Genomic DNA, 13,351 nt, shown 5'->3' on the forward strand with positions numbered 1-13,351 from the left:
ATAATAGAACTGCCAGGAATGGCTGTAATCTTCTACGTTGTAGATATTCCTTGGAGGCGTACTAAGCGGTTTGGTTTCACATTACTTAGATTGCAAAGCCGGAATGCATACCATAAAGTCAAAGTCAAAGTTCATTTATTTCAATAAGACTTAGTTTACAAGCACTTTCAAATCGTCTGGTAATAATATTATTAGTTAATGGTGATAATAATTTCCAAATTTAAGAGCCGTGATAGCACTGTGGATTCCTCTGCCTCTGCCTCCGATTCCGGAGGGTATGGGTTCGAATTCAGTCCGGGGCATGCACCTCCAACTTTTCAGTTGTGTGCATTTTAAGAAATTAAATATCACGTGTCTCAAACGGTGAAACCTGCATACCAGAGAATTTTCTTATTATCTGCGTGTGTAAAGTCTGCCAATCTGCATTGACTTAACGTTCATTCCCAAGCAAGGAGGTGTATCTCTAACAATTGCCCAAATCCAAGGTTGAGAACTTTAACTGATAATTTCTAACAAAGAAAACTCAGCCCGACCCAGGATTCGAACCCAGGATCTCATGATCCGAAACCACAAAGGCTAACCGCAGGACCAACTAGGTAGTTCAGAAATTTATGTAATTTATGTTTAATTTGACTTTAAAAAATGTACTAAAGACCATTTATGGGCACAAAGCAAGATAATTGCTTGTGAAGTAGGTAATAAAACAACACATTAAAAAACCATTTTATTTAAAAAAAAACAAACGTACTTATTAAGTACAATAGAATTTTTCAACGTAATATTTGAATAAAAGTAACAAAACAACACATCGTTAGGCAAACATTCTCAATAATATTATGAAAACACTAAATTTGATATGAGTAACATACTAGAAGAGACATTGGAATGCACGTTCAATAAATAAAATTTAAAAAAAATACGCTGTGTATGTACACATAAATATCTTAAGGAGTACACAAAAGATATTCCCCAAATACTTCTTTAATATTTCTGCCTCCTTAGCCCATTGTAGATGCTATATATAGCCCTATAAATTAACAAAGATTAATAAATAACTTTCTCTCCGTTTTACAGCCTGGTAGGACAAAAACTTCTTCTTGAAGGCAAAAACTAGTTAATCCAATATCTTGATACACTTTTTATTTGTACAGCTTTAAAAACTTAAATGTGGGTTGATGTTTTAACTTAGTATACATTTTGGAATTTAGAAAAGTGTAGTAAAATATAAAAAAAAAATACAGCGCTAAAGTTTACCCAATGTCTATTCTTGTATACAACAGAATTTCCATTCGTCCATAAAAAGCATTCACAATACACTCATAATATATTATAATTAATTGAACAGTAAAACCTCTTATTAACATTCAATCACCGTATTTTGTATGCTTTCAACCTTATCACAGTAATTAATATTTATAAAACATTTTATTTATAAAATTAAATTAAAATTAATAAATAACATTTGTCGGCATAGATATATTATAATTTTCCTGAAACCTCTAACAACTAGGCCGTATGCGTTGTTCAGATTAATAGTTAACAAAAAGATAGAGATATCTGCAATCTGCATTCTATAAAACCATACTCAACATCGTTTCGAAAATCCATCTGAATTGGGGTACTTCTTTCTATTTAAAAAAAAAATTATCTCATCAAACCTGAAAAAAAAATATATATATATATGTGTAATCATACATGATATTGATATACTATTACGTAATAGATAATCGAATAGAGTATATTATACTCGTAGATATGTTAATATATTCATCCTCCTCCTCACCTCTTCACCTGTTCTCACAGTAAATATAAAAAAAAACATCAATATCATCCAGCCCTTAAGTGGGCTATAGATTTTTGTACTTGATTTTGTTGTTTTATCTTTGTGTTTCAATGTTTTAGGAAAAGATCTTTAAATTCCTGTATGAAATATATTATATTGCGGTCCACTGCCGTATTTTGGATTGTTTTATACAATTGCAATTCATTGTAGGTGATAAAGACACACTCAAATAAATACAGATGGATTTCCAGTCGATGTCGATGCGTACACATTAAAATCCGTAACTTTTAAAATTCTTTAAAAATATTGTGAAATGATAATAAATATTTTATATCCAGCAATATCCAGGTTGCGATTTTTCGGAAAAATAAATTTAATTATTAAAATTTATGTAAATGAAGAAGTCACAAAACAATAATAAGAATACAAACCGATAACAGCTCTGTAGACAAATATTATTGATCAAGCACATTCCTACCTAGGAAGGTAATAAAATGTTCAACAGTGGTATTTTTTTTATTCTTTACAAGTTAGCCCTTGACTACAATCTCACCTAATGGTAAGTGATGATGCAATCTAAGACGGAAGCGGGCTAACTTGTTAGGAGGAGGATGAAAATCCACACCCCTAAAGGTAGAAATAACAGAACACTACCTTTCAGGTTAAGTAAACTAGAACCAGTAATAATAGACGTTCAAATCGAACTTGAAGTTCAAGCAACTTCAGATCATAATTGTGACGTTTATTTATACGAATAGGAGCTCACCACTACAATGTGTTTTTGAGTAAAGTCCATTAAGGCACCAGGAACAATAATCTCTTACAATGCATTGATCTTTCTACCTCAGATATAGGTGTTAAGCCTTTAAATTATATTAATACTAGCGGACGCCCGCTACTTCGTCCGCGTGGAATTTAGTTTTTCACAAATCCCTCGGGAACCATGGATTTTTCCGGGATATAAAGTAACCTATGTGTTAATCCAGGTCATAATATATCTTAATACTAAATTTCAGCTAATTTGATTTAGTAGTCGAGGCGTGAAAGAGTAACAAACATTATTGTCATCAAAATCATCAGTTTTCGCAAATCTCGGGAAACCATGGATTTTTTCGGGATAAAAAGAAACCTATGTGTTAATCCAGAGTAAAATCTATTTCCATTCCAAATTTTAGCCAAATCGTTTCAGTAGTAGCGACGCTAAAGAGTAACAAACATCCAAATATCCAAACATCCATACAAACTTTCGCGTTTATAATATTAGTAGTAAGTAGGATTTAAACCAGCAAATTGTGTTATTATATTATGTTCTACTATACTCAGAAAGAAAGAAAAATGGTTCAATAAATCTTTAACATTTTTACACATTCAAATTCTCAGCTTAACTCTTCAAATAATTTAGACCTTTGCCAAATATTTTCGTTTTTAAATTTACTTTGGAATGGCTGCATAACTGCCGTGTTCCGTATGCTATGTCTGCCTTTAATCTGTGTGTAAAACTTAATTTTATAATCTTTTACCAGATAAACAGTAACATGACTGCAAAAGGTTACAGATTATGTAAGATTTTTAGGGTATTTTTATATCATTTTCCACGACGTATTTTAGGGAAATTATACATTAAGGAGTTTGTATTTTAAATAACCGGCAATTCCAAATAATCTCAACCTGAATTATACTTGGAAAATATAAACAGTTATATCAAAGTTTAAATACTAAAAACAAATGAACTACTGAAAATGGCAGTAGTCTTTAAAACATTATAATAATTATTATTTAAATTTATTTAACAGGAATATATTTACATCCACGTACGAGTTACATTTCACTATCTATACAGCAGTTGTTGTTTCTTTATAATAATATTTTTTAATACTTTAGAAAATTTTTAAAAGCCATCTATATTTACAAAACGACTATAATTCGAAAAATGGCTGACTTAAATAGGACACGGTTTCCAACCAACCGATTAAAATGTCTTATAATGTAACGACTATGCAAAATAATACTATAAACTTTTCAACTACGAATCGTTAAAATTAAAAAAGAAATTGAAAGTGTTAAAAATTAGAAAAAACTATACACACAGAGAACGGAAAAAAGTCTGTTATTCATCGTAGATTAGTTAAATTTAAAGATAACAACATAAAATCTGTAAATTTATTCTGTGCAAGTGTAATTTACATAACTTCGCATTACAGTCCTCCTTGGAGATAAAATTACGAGTAAGTTCTAACCCTTGTTCTAAGCCGTAAGTTTAAACAAAGTTTTAGGGTCTAACTTAATACGGGTTACTTGGAATTAAACCACTTTACTTATATATTATTCTGATTTACGACATAAGTAGATTTTAAACTTTTGCAATTTGTTCTCATTATTAAGAACTCAGAACGGTTTTAAACAGAGTGAATTGTTTTTGTCACGTATCCATTGTGAGAAATCCTAATAAGAAACAACCTTTACCCGTCCCTATATTGGGTGAAAAATGTTTTATATCGAATTATGTATGTTGAAAAAATATATTGCCCAGTAGGTTACCTAAAACTCCTGACTAAATTACTTACCATTAGCAGTAGACGGTTAATAATAGTTCGGCCAGAAGTTTTTAGGTAACCTACTCGCAGCAGGTATACTGTTAAGTTATGACAGACCAAGTAACATAATTAATATCGTACGCCGTCTATTTTTGATAGACTGATTTTTATAATATTGCGTCTTAGTTAAGTTTTTGAGACGATGATAAACACAGATTTTTTTAACGAAATTTTTCAATTCAATTTTGAAATTCTGAAATTATTTATTAATTCATACTCTGGGATATTAAACAAATAATATTAGGTAATTGTGACCAAACTCAAATTTATTAAAAAAAATTGGTATCAAAATTAACCAAAAAATTTCCTACATGTAGTCGGAGGATTAATTCTAAAAATGACAAGTGCAACTGTCACTGAAATGTTATTTTACTAACAGTCAGCAAAATGACAAGTGCATCTGTCACTGAAATGTTTTTTCACTACCAGACAGCAAAATGACAAGTGCAACTGTCACTGCAATGTTATTTTACTACCAGTCAGCAAATTGACAAGTGCAACTGTCACTGAAATGATATTTTACTAACAGTCAGCAAAATAACAAGTGCAACTGTCACTGAAATGTTATTTTACTACCAGACAGCAAAATGACAAGTGCAACTATCACTGAAATGTTATTTTACTACCAGTCAGCAAAATGACAAGTGCATCTGTCACTGAAATGTTATTTTACTATTAGTCAGCAAAATGACAAGTGCACCTGTCACTGAAATGTTATTTTACTACCAGTCAGCAAAAAGACAAGTGCAACTTACACTGAAATGTTATTTTACTACCAGTCAGCAAAATGAGAAGTGCAACTGTCACTGAAATGTTATTTTACTACCAGTCAGCAAAATGACAAGTGCATCTGTCACTGAAATGTTATTTTACTACCAGTCAGCAAAATTTCATTAACTAATAATCGTAGGTTCTAGGTGGTTGGAAACCGCACATATAAACATTTTTTTTTTTGTAAATGAAATCATACAATATAGTAATCTTTGCATATCTGATAAGGTGAAACATTGTACTACCAACTTATGTAATAACCTACTGCAAAAATGTTTCTGTAATAACAAAAAAGTGAATTTTTTTAATGATTTTATATTGTCGTTATGCTCCACCAGGATTTGTTTTAGAAACTTCATTACCTACATACAAATTATTATATTTACAGTCTTCACAATATGCTTATTACTAACCCTTGAATGCTATGATGGGCATAGGAACGACCATCCATAGTTAATATTTCAATATGCAGTTTATAACAGGCAAAAAGACTTTTTAATTTAACTTGTCTCAAACTCTTGTTTACATTTTAAGTTACATAGAGTAGTAGCTTTAAAAAAGTCATTATTTTTAAATTTAAATAAAACGCACATTAAGTGAAAAATCCACAAAATGTACATTTGGATGTCATTTTTGATATTGTGCTTCTGTTGCGCTGCCAGCAAAACCTCAATTATAAATTGTAATTTATTTCGATGTGCATTGATACTCAAAAACATGTATTTTACTGAAGAGGGATTTATTGTAATTAAACTTGTTCCAGTTTTGTATTTATGAATAATGTTTCATTTTGAATTAATTGGGGACATTTTAAATGGTAAGAGTTACAAATAACAAAGTAATAATTCGTTTAATGAAAACTTTTTGGTGGTAATATAAATAAATTATTGTTTTTTTTTCCTTTTCATTTGTGTTTAATCGTTCTTGATTTTTTGGTAAACTTTATGTACAATACCCACAATAGCACTAAATGGTTATTAATTTGATTTAATTGTCTATAAATTATGTGTTGTTTCGTTTCGTTCTTCGATGTCTTCCAGAAAGTGTTTTTTGTCTGATTTAGGATACCTGCTAAAGAACACATGTATGTTAGTCATATTTTGTCGTTGTTTTTTTTTTAATTTAGAATTTTCCTATTTAGTAAATTGAAACGCGAATATTGGCGTCCTTACGTGGTTGATTTCCAGTTGATCTGTATCAAATGTATCTACTGACACGTGCTAATGAGTACCGTTTATGCAGAATTTGTGACAAACAAACCAAATACCCGGCCAGTTTCAATGGGTCCTAAATGCAAAAGGCGCATTGATGATTCAATGGTCGTTTTTTGCTCGAGGACTTAAACTCAAATGATGTTTCAGCTATGTCTTAGAATGTCTGACTGTTCTGACATCAATATTCTCTCCCAATTATTATTAGTTATCTTTCAAAGCAAGAGTGAATAGGCATTGTCTAGGTAATCTAGCTTCCCAAGTAAGAATTCATTGCTGTTAATTATATCAGCAATGACCTCTAACTTGAGAATTCGTCAGGCATGATTTTAATCAAGCACAAATTTATCCAGCATAAGACAAGTGACAAACGTCTTGTATTTAATTGATGTTGAACAAAAATTAAAAATCATTGTCAATGTCAATGCATTTTTAGCTTAAAGTTAGGTATTTAAATTCATTTTACGTATGTAAAAGTAAGACATAGGCCAGCAGTAGCGAAAAATGGAATTCAGATGAAGGTAAGCCGTCCCAAAGAAAAGGAAATTCATACAGTGTGAACAAACTCCGTTTTCTCAATTACAACAATGAATATGCATGGATTTTTAAAGGTAACCCGGCGGGAATCGGCTTGCATGAACTCTTCGCCGCTGTAGACCAAAAAATTGTTTACTTACTGCAGTGGTGCTTTTATTTTCAAAGTGATCACTGAAGTGGCTTCAAAACATAGCACCACCAGCCGAGTACTGCATGGGTACCTGAGCAGTAAAGCACCATTTAATACAATTATGTACATTGTACAATGTGCAGGTATTAATTAAGATTACTAATACGTGATAGCATACACACTTGACTGCAATATCAATGTTATCATATCTTATTATGACGAAGCTCCAACAACAATGCAATGATAATACAATTGATTTAAATTGAGAGCTACTCACGATAGTGATTTAGAAAGGATAGATTTTTGAGATCACAATCAAAGTGTATATGTCAAAAATTGTAAATACCGTTAGATTATAATCTACCTCGTTAGATTGTAAACTGTCGGAAGATTGTAAACCACAACATACTTCTTACAATTTAACGTCTACAATTCGGTAGATTGTAGCGTACAAATAAAACAATACCTAACCTTATACTAACCATTGGTTTCTGAACCACTCAAGTACCAGTTCTTAAAAGTATGTATGAACTTCACAATCTTTCGACAATTCACAATCTCGCGATATAGATTATAATCTAACAGTATTTATAACTTTATGTGTCACATATACTAGAAAATAACAACGTTGTAAATGTAACGTGATTTGAATCCTGTTGAATTGGAGGTATTATTTCATATCTATCCAAATTCAAAAGACACAGCGACAAGTATGACTTTACTTGAGCCATTCAAAGGCGCTTTTGTCTCCTTAATAACTTAAAATCAATAGGTATACGAGTAACATAAAATGCACTCGTATAACTCATGCGCATTAACTTGAGATCTGGCTACCAAACACAACCAAACGAACACAATACAAAAATCATTCGAGCCCAGTGTCAAGGAAATCCGCACGAGCTGTAAGTGCATGGACGGGACGGTAATGTGGTGTGCGTTGCTGGTTGATGGCAGTACTAACTATGACTTTACATACTTACATGCCGATCTTAGTAATAGATATCCTCTAACAGTGAAATTCATAGATGTTGTGGGGGTGCCCCCAGGGGATCGTTCACCCGCTGAGGGTCGAATTTAAACTCCATGCGTTTGAGAATTCGACACTCAGCGGGTAATTGGTGTCCCTGCAACGTCTATGAAATCTACTGTAATACTACTCGCTGAATATCAAAATACTTAATACAGAAAACTTAGTAAAAAAGAAATAAGAAAAAATGTTCAGATCAAAAATTTGCGAATATCAGACGACCCAAATACGCTTGGGGTCGCAGAAGCGTCGCTGGGTATTTTTCTGTTACATAAGTCTAGTTAATAAAGCCTTATGGCTGATCGCTGGAGTACATTTCAAAGATGAGTGCGGCACTGTCCCAATTGCAATCGAAGTTATAACTTTTATAGATATTTCCAAAGGAACTTCAGCAACTTGGCTCGCATCCAATTCTCAATTACGTGTATAAAGCCAACAGGTTCATTCAATTTTCGTAGGTAGGATTTTTTTTTCTTTTATTATGCGAGTTGAATATAATTAGCAAACTTACATTGTGATATTACTTATAGTACAGGAAATCTAGACCGGTTTCTAATTCTTAAGATTTAATTGCTTTTTTCAGTTTGTCGATCTTTGGAATGTGAAGGCGTCTAATTTTCACCACCTACCTTCCGTATTTAAAGTCGTATAATAGTACCTCAATGATATGACTTGTAGATGAGAATGTCTTCTACATTTTTTGTCAAATAAACTTGATTGTAAAATTCATAGTTTAGGAGAAAAACGCAATCCAAAAACTTATTGAGTTCTTTTCGATGTACTCAAATTAAGCTTGTTGGGTTGCTCCCTACCGATGGTTAAACATCTCGAGTCATGTAATTCTTTTACAATTTTTTTCTGGATTTCTGGATTTCCTGTACAATAGATGAAAAGCGCATGAAAAACAATTTTCTAAAAAATCTGACCCATTTTGTAAACAAAAGTTATACGAAAAATTGAATTCCACGCGGCCAAAGTTGCGGACGTCCGGTAGATGAAAAAAAAGTAACGTTTGACTCATGTCATATTCTGGGAATAGGTCAGTCTAACAGTCTTTTTAACAAACTGTTGTATCAATTTATTTTCATGTTTTGTCAGAGTTTTGTGTCAATGTGTACAGATCGTGCAGATTAACTTGACACCTGACTCGAATGATGTTTGTACTGTGTTTGTTTGTGTTTAGTAGACAGGTGTCAACTTAATACGCACGAGTTATACATCAATATCATAGTCACCAATACATATAAAAAAATTGGAGTGTATGCCTGTGATTTCAAGATGTGTTTTCTCAAGTGCTTAAAGTTATTTACACGATACTAAAAACACAATCGACCTATTTTAAAACTTGGTCGCTAACTGTGGCTCTCATAAGAAGGCTCAAAGTCACTCAGCGGGCGATGGAGCGAGCTATGCTTGGAGTTTCTCTGCGAGATCGATTCAGATATTAGGAGATCCGCAGAAGAACCAAAGTCACTGATATAACTCAGCGAGTCGCGAAGATGGAGTGACAATGAGAAGAGCACATGGTTCGAAGAGCCGATGGGATCCCAAGGAGCTGGAATGGCAACCCCGTACCGGAAAGCGCAATATTAGTCAACCCCCCACTAAATGGACTGAGGACAACAAGCGGGTTGCAGGGAGCCACTGGATGCTGGGGGCTCGCGACCGTTCTGTTTCGAAGTCCATGCAAGAGGCCTATGTCCAGCAGAGGACGTCCATCGGCTGCTAATGATGATGAAGATAAGATATTCGCTAAAAACGACCGACAGGGCCGGATTAAGGAGGTCTAAAAGCGGACGAAGTCACGGGCTATTTATAGTCCGCTAGTTATATATATAAAAAGTAACTTACGTCTCCTGATCGAGCAGTTTGTTCGATCTCAGCGAGGAAGCGAGCCCGAACATGGTGTGACTGTTGCTATGCCACGAGTCGCAGTACACGTCTTGAGATGGTTCGTAGCTCTGACTTGTTCCGTGCCATACCGCCTTTGTAGGCCTTTATATTTAATAAGTCAAGGTTTAGTAATACATAGAAAACCAAAATAATGAACCTACTAGGACTTACGTTAAAAATGCTAAGAATATGTGTGTCTTGAAGTCTTTATAATTTTATGTTTTGTTTTATTCTTTACAAGTTAGCCTTTGAGTACAATCTTACCTGGTAAGTGATGATGCAATCTAAGATGGAAGCGGGCTAACTTGTAAGGAGGAGGATGAAAATCCACATCCCTTTCGGTTTCTACACGACCTCGTGCCGTGCTTGGCGGTACGTTTTAGTCGGTATTGTGGTAATTAGCCATGGCCGAAGCCTCCCACCAGCCAGACCTGAACCAATTAAGAAAACCTCAATTTGCCCAGCCGGAGATCGAACAGAGGACCTCCAGGTATAATAAATTTTCTTGAAAAAGATAGAGAATACTATTTTTAATCATCGAAAAGGGAATTTGCAATCTTAACAATCTGAGGTACATTAATCATTATCATATTATCATCGTAAACTAGATGCCTTATTTTGACCTTTAAGTATGGACGTTATTTTTTGTTAACACTACTGTGCAGTCTCACAGGCTCCTATATGCAGACACCTTTTTTGAGAAAATTGATATAAGATCGCTTTAAAACTGATTGAATATTAAAGTAACGTGCTTAAAAATTAAGTATAGAAAAATAATCAAAAATAATGGTACTTTTCAGACTAAAAATCTACTTTTTCAGGTGTTATAAACAGTCAAACTTATTCCTGTAACAAAATGAGTCTTTTTTTCTCAAAATATATTATTTATGTATCCATAAACGTAAAATACCTATTTCTGGTAACAAAATATATAAATTTTGACAATAGTTTAATAACATAAATTTACTGGCAGTCAGTCCACAAAGGTTTAGTTTATAGTTTTTACTTACTGGATATTCACTCTTCCCTTTTCCCTGTTGGTAGTTTTACAACTAAAACAAAAGCTACTGAGCCGCTCAATCACGGGAAGTAGGGAGAATTAGGTAAAAAAAAGTAAACGAAAACATCGAGTAGCCTGTGACTCCGCGTCAAAACTAAAAAGTCCACTTTGTTTATATTTCAACTGTCTATAGTCGGGACAAATAATCAACTACGCACTACATATAGTAAAAATGGAGGTGTGCTAGGAAGATTTTGTTTTCAATAAACGAATTTGAACATTTTGTTAGTTTTTTTGATTATTAGACCTCTTAATATACCTCAATAATTAAATCTTCTAACATCGAAAATGTTGATTAGCCCTGGCACGTTTGGTATAGTTTTCATACTGTTGTGGTGTCCTTTACTGTCAACTTACCACGTCAGATCCATCATAACATTCTTGCCGTCGAAGCTGTATATTTCGGGCGAGTTTGTGAACAAAGCGCCTGAACCGTCGAACATCTCGTCCCACGAGTTGAACAGGATATCGCCGCGAGTGTTCACAACTATCATCTCTCGGTTGCCCCATCTCACAAAGTTGTCAATGTATTGTTCGCTATAACAACAAAGTTTAGTTGGTATATAATATTTTGCTACTTTCCTAGTCTCCGACCTATGATTTTTACGTTCCTCCCTCGGTGAACGACACTGACAGACTGCCCGATTGACTGACTCAACCCGGGTGTAGTGTTTGTAGGGATGCCTGTTTGTACATGGGCAATTTAGCCGCAAAAACTTTTGATCTAATTTTGAAGGAGCTTTTGTTATATAAATGCAGCTTTTAGTAATTAACTGAAAAACAATTAGCTTAACTTCAATAAAAAAATGTCTAACAGTGTTACTAGTAACTACCTGAATCTGGATTTGATAGGTCTATAACATCAGTTTACATGACAATTGTTACGTTCATTTTAAAGTATAACTTATCTTCCTGTCTTTTCTCTGTAGATTTTTCAGTCCGGACAAATAAGTAACTACGCACTACAAATAGTAAAAGTGGAAGATGTTGTTATAAACAAAAAAAATTAGAACATTTTGTTATTTTTTTTTTAAATTATTATACCTATTAATATACATTAATATACCTCAATAATTAAATCTTCAAACATCGAAAATGTTGATTAGCCCTGGCACGTTTCAATTTCCAATACCACCTCAAAAACACCTTTGAAACTTGATAATGAGGCGCAATAAGTTTACGCTTTGATGTGAGATAATGTTTGAAGATTTTAACAATATTATAATCTCAGCTTTGGCGCAGTAATATCTTAGTTATAAGATTAAGCTCTTTCAAAAGTAACTGAAGCATTTAAGTTTATGTTAAAATACATTTTGCCTATTATATTTAGGGGTGGTTATGGGGTTTATAAATTCAAATGGTAAATCTTGAAAAATACACACAAAATTACCACATTCAGTCGCAGATTCTGTGCACAGAATCTAGAGCACCAAAGTTGTCCTGACAAATGCTGTGAATCATAACCTTAGTTCGACATTGGTTTTCTTATTTTTATAATCCACTTCTGAGTCCGCTAAAAGTACATAATACATATTTTATCTAAAAAGAATATAAAATGTCAAAACCTTTTTTTACGTACCTTGACGATATAAACGCTCTAAAATTCGAGCCATAGCCTGATTTGACTGCATCCTTGTAACAGTTATAGTTGGCACCGTTCACTCCGTGTAGATCCCCATTGTAAGGAACATTCAGAGCCGCCAAGCGTAACTGTTGAAACAAATGAATACAACAGAACCGAACAAAAGAAATATTTTTTTTATAAGCCCTTGGATTATCATAATAATATGTAAATTATTTTACCTGGTTTCACAACTGTGCTGTAAATGCACGACGGATGTGAAGCAAAAAAGTTGTCATATGGAAATGGAATGGAAAGCTAGTCTTTTAAATGCGTCCATACGATGCAATAGTGATATTACTTAAAAGAACGTATTGATATGAAACACAAAAAAAATAATTTATATACAATATAAAGGTATACCTACGGTTGAATTGAGAAACCTCTTCTTCTTTTTGAAGTCTGTTAGTGTACAGCTCGTGCGGATTGACTTGACACCTGGCTCGAATGATGTTTGTACTGTGTTTGTAGCCGGGTGTCAAGTTATTGCGCACGGGTAACAAGGGGGAAGGAGCTTATTTGCTGACATTTCAAAAGTGCTCGTAAATTAAACGTAATCGAATTAAATGAATTTTGACGTTGATTTTAATAATACAAAGTCAATTAAAACTCAGATGAAATAAATTAACACGTTCGCTGCGCTACGAGGTCAATTGACCTCGTATGTTTAACGTGTTCAAGAGTTACGAGGTTGATAAACCTCGTACCGCACTAGAGGAAAGTA

The 13,351-nt window shown here is 33.3% G+C and overlaps 1 protein-coding gene across 3 annotated transcripts in view; it reads right to left on the reverse strand.

Moving 5' to 3' along the window:
* Positions 1–711: 711 nt before the first annotated feature.
* The window catches only part of LOC112052439 (collagen alpha-1(XVII) chain-like), an 86,533-nt gene continuing 73,893 nt past the window's right edge, over positions 712–13,351 (reverse strand). For 2 of the 3 annotated variants that reach the window (XM_024091516.2, XM_052885730.1), the window contains exons 19-23: positions 12,586–12,716; positions 11,364–11,543; positions 9,905–10,048; positions 7,037–7,117; positions 712–6,219 (exon numbers count right to left, since the gene is read on the reverse strand). In XM_024091516.2, the coding sequence (XP_023947284.2) occupies positions 6,144–6,219; positions 7,037–7,117; positions 9,905–10,048; positions 11,364–11,543; positions 12,586–12,716 (612 nt within the window). In that variant the 3' untranslated portion in view covers positions 712–6,143. The remainder of the gene's footprint in view (positions 6,220–7,036; positions 7,118–9,904; positions 10,049–11,363; positions 11,544–12,585; positions 12,717–13,351) is intronic. The other variant, XM_052885731.1, reaches the window with a different exon arrangement.

Source organism: Bicyclus anynana, chromosome 15 (genome assembly GCF_947172395.1).
Source record: "Bicyclus anynana chromosome 15, ilBicAnyn1.1, whole genome shotgun sequence".
NCBI classification, from domain to species: Eukaryota; Metazoa; Arthropoda; class Insecta; order Lepidoptera; family Nymphalidae; genus Bicyclus; species Bicyclus anynana.